Genomic DNA, 5,498 nt, shown 5'->3' on the forward strand with positions numbered 1-5,498 from the left:
TATATATATATATATATATATATATATATAAAACAAATAAAAGGCAGGATTCATACAGATGTAATTGCAGATATAATACTCCTTCCCAAAACTGATTTTCACATAAGTTATAAATGCAAAAGCTTCTCAGAAAGCAGATCCTCAATAATGGAAGTTAAATGATTTTGGCTGGCTGCTGTAATTCCCAACAAGAAACCATTCTGATCATTGAATAGACCCAGTCATACGATCACAGTGTTCTTACCGAGCTACTCGGTCATGGCCCCCTGACACAAAATAATATCCATATGGAGAAAATTGCGTGTCCCATACGGGATAGTTGTGTCCTTTATATCCCACCAAACAAGTAAATGTTTGAAGGCTCCACAATCTAACTGTTCCATCTTCTGAAGAGGAAAGCAGATAGTTCCTGAGAGAAGAGAAGGTGACATATTTGACTCCCAGAGTAACCTTTGGCCACCTGCATTTGAATATATTAAATGTAGCTAGTGTTTGAATACCTTAAATACATTTGAATATATTAAATGTAACATGTTAGTGAATACATTATGTGAATACATTAAATGTAACGTGCTACATCTCACTTTTAATTCATACACAGAATTCACAGTAGTTATCAAGAACTGAAAGAACTAACCAAACTAATGTTATCCCTGACGCACTACATATACCAAGCACCTACTGAATGAGGCAAGATTATTTAGAAACTTACAGTCTATTAAGGGGAAAATCACAGTTCTTTACAAGAAAAAATACCAGGGGTAATTAACAACGTACAGTCAATTGAAAAAGTTTAAGAAATGTGGTATGTCACTTAAAACTCAACAATTTCTGATCCTAAAATAAAGATGCTATTTTCCTATCCTGTGTAAGCTATGTAAGAATTAAAAAGGAAATGTCTTTTGAAGAAAAAAAACACTATATAGACCCTACCTTTTTCAAGGATAAACACAAAAGATTGATAGTCTTTGAAAGTATAATTTTCACTGAAATCAGTTTCCCTCAAGTAAAAATATATCATCTGGGCCAGGCACAGTGGCTCACGATTATAATCCCAGCACTTTGGGTGGCTGAGGCAGGAGGATTACAAGGTCAGGAGTTACAGCCCAGCCTGGCCAATATGGTGAAACCCCATCTCCACTAAAAATACAAAAATTAGCTGGCCAAGGTGGCATGCACCTGTAGTCCCAGCTACTCGGGAGGCTGAGGCAGGAGAAACGCTTGAACCCTGGAGGCGGAGGTTGCAGTGAGCCGAGACTGTGCCACTGCACTCCGGCCTGGATGACAGAGGGAGACTCCCATCTCAAAAAAAGAAAAAGAAACAAAAAGTATCATCTGGCAAAACCTTATCAAACAACAAAAAACCTAATTCTCAAAGTTTCATAATGATGAAACCTATGGATGGAAAGCTATCTTTTTCTCCTTTTTTTTTTTTTTTTTTTTGAGACGGAGTTTCACTCTTGTTGCCCAGGCTGGAGTGCAATGGCGCAATCTCGGCTCACTGCAACCTCCACCTCCTGGGTTCAAGCAATTTTCCTGCCTCAGCTTCCTGAGTAGCTGGGACTACAGGCGCCCACCACGACGCCCAGCTAATTTTTCTATTTTTAGTAGAGACAGAGTTTCACCATGTTGACCAGAATGGTCTTGTTCTCCTGACCTCGTGATCCGCCAGCCTCAGCCTCCCAAAGTGCTGGGATTACAGGCGTGAGCCACGAAGCCCAGCCTTTTCCTTCTTTTTTTGAGGCAGAGTTTCGCTCTTGTTGCCCAGGCTGAAGTGCAGTGGTGCAATCTCAGCTCATTGCAACCTTCACCTCCCAGGTTCAAGAGGTTTTCCTGCCCCCTCCTCCCAAGTAGCGGAGATTACAGGCATGTGCCACCACACCCAGCTAATTTTTTGTATTTTTAGTGGAGAGTGGATTTCTCCATGTTGGCCAGGTTGGTCTTGAACTCCTGACCTCGGATGATCCGCCTATCTTGTCCTCCCAAAGTGCTGGGATTACAGGCGTGAGCCACTGTGCCCGGCCTGAAAGCTATTATCTATCCAAGTAAGATACTGATGGTATTATGAATATGAAATACCCTCCCCTCCATTTTTACAGAGTGTCAGAGATCATGAAAAAATAGGCAAATACCTAAACACATAGAATGCCATTGTAATCATACACCTCAAGGGAAGCAAAACCAATTTCAAATTTTTCTTTTGCATTTACTCTTAGTACTTTTAATTATAGAACAATAAATCCTCAATTAATAGCTAATATGCCATTAGTGTCAGGAATTTATCTAAAATTTGATGAAGTGGCCAGAAGACACAATGGAGCAACCCAACGTAACAATTCAACCCCTACTGGAGTTATATAAAACTAAAGCTTTGGTTGGTTGGTTATTTACTGTTGGGTAACAAATAAAAATTTTTAAAAAGAAAGTACTAAAGCTAATTTTTAAAACTGGTAAGCCCTGAAATTGTGCATTTTGATTCTATAAATTTAAGTATACATTAAATTGCTACCATGCATACCAGTATTCAAAGATGAATTAGCAAATGGCAAGATTCTAAAAGATAATGAACGACAGACAACCATGAGATTTTTATCAAGAATGTTCACAGTATTTGCATAATGTTTCCAGTAGTTAACTTTTATATAATCTCAATATAACACAGCAGCATTTAATTTTTATTGTTTGTATTTTACCTGTCTGGACTGAAGCTGGCTCCATAGACAGGCCCACTGTGACCATACAAAATCTTCAACTCACTTGCTGTTTTCTCATCCATTATTCTTTCTAAGACATCATCTGATTCTTTGTCTATGAGACTAAGATCTAAAATAATCCAGAAATATTGGTGTTTTAAAAGTACATTCATCAAAACTTTTAGGCAATCATATCACAGTTCAGGAGAGGAATTAACATTCGAATATTTCCTCCTATATACCAACCATTGTGCTAATGCCTCTAAATTAGGCGGCATCATCTCAGCGTCTAAGAGAAGAAACTGAGGTTCAGAACAGATAATTTGCTACAGTGCACACCGCTACTCAGTGTGGGAACCAGAATTGAAACAGTTTTGTCCACTATGCCACAGTGTTTCACAAAAATGAAGACTATGGGCCAGGCAGGTGTCTCACACCGGTAGTCCCAGAACTTTGGAAGGCCGAGGCAGGCAGATTGAGCCCAGGAGTTCGGGACCAGCCTGGGCAACATGGAGAAACCCTGTCTCTACAAAAAATAAAAAATTAGCTAGTGTCATTTCACACACCTGTAGTCCTAGCTACTCAGGAGGCTAAGGTGGGAGAATCACTTGAGCCCAGGGATTGGAGTCTGCAGCAGGCCATGATCACACCACTGCATTCCAGCCTGGGCAACAGAGTGAGACTCCAACTCAAAAAAGTTTTTTAAAAAAAACTTATGGAAATATTAAAATAATTTAAAATGTATTGCTTTAAATGATATAGTTAGTAAGGTTTCTTTCAGGCCAGGTGTGGAGGCAGAACACAGCTTGAACCTGGGAGGTGGAGGTTGCAGTGAGCCGCCTATAATTCCAGCACTTTGGGAGGTGAGACAGGTGGATCACTTGAGGTCAGGAGTTCAGTCCAGCCTGGCCAACATGGTGAAACCCCATCTCTACTAAAAATACAAAAATTACCTGGGCATAGTGGTGGGCACCTGTAATCCCAGCTACTGGGAAGCTGGGAAAGCTGAGGTAGGAGAATCGCTCAAACCTGGGAGGTGGAGGTTGTAGTAAGCCAAGACTGCAACACTGCACTCTAGCATGGGTGACAGGGCGAGACTCTGTCTCGAAAAAAAAATTTTTTTTCAAATAAAATCCTGATCTTGTTTGTTCTTTCTTATCCATTTTTTATGGCTAAAACAGGAAGTGCCATCCCTTATTGAAAGACTTTATAAGATTTACAAGCAAACAATCATAAAATGTTAGATTTTTAACTTTAACTTCAATACCCTCATTCTACAGATGAGAAAACGAGGCCCAAAGAAATTAAACCAGTCTAGTACCCCAGCCACTCCAGAGCTTTTCTCACTCTTGGAAATGTTAGAATCTTAAAGTAACATGAAGTGAATTTCTGCAAAGATCACAATCTCCTGTGTATTTTCCGTGGAATCAAGATTAGTATAGACTAATGGCAAGTTCACATTCCAAAAGGTCATCTCAGTACCTGATGCTTGTTTGACACTACGAAGCTTTTTGGGTGTTACAGACCACACTCTGACAGTTGAATCTGCAAAACCTCCAGCAATCAGACTAGAATCATCAGTGACATCCACTGCAGTGAGACCCTGCCAATAAAAGTTTTAGACTAAACAATACTATTTTAGGGCATTTAGAGTACAGGAGAGGAAGCAAATGTTAATCATTTTCACACTCTACTAAATATACCCTCAACCCCCATTTTAAGGAATGTATTTGTAAAATCCTTGATTTAAAATATTAAGTTTGTCCGGGCACAGTGGCTCATGCCTATAATCCCAGCACTTTGGGAGGCTGAGGCAGGTGGACTGCCTGAGCTCAGGAGTTCTAGACCAGCCTGGCCAACATGGCGAAACCCCATCTCTACTAAAAATACAAAAATTAGCTGGGCGTGGTGGCTCATGCCTGTAATCCCAGCTATTCAGGAGGCTGAGGCAGGAAAATCACTTGAACTGGGAGGCAGAGGTTGCAGTGAGCCAAGATCATGCCAGTGTACTCCAGGCTGGGTGTCAGAGGAGACGCCATCTTAAAAAAATACAATTAAATTAAAATAATAAAATTAAGTTTACGTGGCTGGGCACAGTAGCTCATGCCTGTAATCACAGCACTTTGGGAAGTCCAGGCGGGCAGATCACTTGAGGTCAAAAGTTCAAGACCAGCATGGGCAACATGGCAAAATCCTGCCTCTACTAAAAATGCAAAACTTAGCTGGGCATGGTGGCAGGCACCTGTAATCTCAGCTATTCGGGAGGCTGAGGCTGAGGCACGAGAATCACTTGAACCCAGGAGGTGGAGGTTCTGTCTCAAAAAAAAATTGATAAATAGGTTTACATAAGTACTTAAACCAAGCTCAACAGAGATGAACCACAATTTCCTCCTTCTCAAAGGCAAGCAGAATTCTGATCAGTGAAACAAATGCCATTAAACACTGGATTCTATCTATTCTGTGCAGTATCCAATTCTCTTTTCCTGACTGCTGTCTTTAAATTTTATCAAGAGTTTAAATAACAAAACTTCATTTTAGTTAACATATTTGTTTCTCTTAATGGTAAATCTCCATTCTACATGACTCTCCAGGTAGAAATCATCCAATTATTTTACCAACCTGGTAAGCATTGAGAAATGTATAGAAACAAATGGAGGGTAAGCAGTCTGGCCCAAGGCGCACTCGTTTGGTGGTTTCTTTCATATTCATTATCTTATCCAACTTATCTGAATCTTTCAACTCAGGAAGAGGGATTCTGTGAAAGAAAAACAGATTCAAAATTACCTTCTTTTTTTTTTTTTTTTT

At 39.9% G+C, this 5,498-nt stretch overlaps 1 protein-coding gene across 1 annotated transcript in view; it reads right to left on the minus strand.

Annotated features, from left to right (window-relative positions):
- Positions 1–5,498, minus strand: part of TAF5 (TATA-box binding protein associated factor 5) — a 19,988-nt gene that overhangs the window by 3,248 nt on the left and 11,242 nt on the right. Inside the window, exons 5-8 of the mRNA XM_017531142.2 lie at positions 5,313–5,448; positions 4,176–4,296; positions 2,694–2,823; positions 245–409 (exon numbers count right to left, since the gene is read on the minus strand). Coding sequence (XP_017386631.1) covers positions 245–409; positions 2,694–2,823; positions 4,176–4,296; positions 5,313–5,448 — 552 coding nt within the window. The remainder of the gene's footprint in view (positions 1–244; positions 410–2,693; positions 2,824–4,175; positions 4,297–5,312; positions 5,449–5,498) is intronic.

The sequence above is a fragment of the Cebus imitator genome, unplaced genomic scaffold, assembly GCF_001604975.1.
Source record: "Cebus imitator isolate Cc_AM_T3 unplaced genomic scaffold, Cebus_imitator-1.0 Scaffold71, whole genome shotgun sequence".
NCBI lineage: Eukaryota > Metazoa > Chordata > Mammalia > Primates > Cebidae > Cebus > Cebus imitator.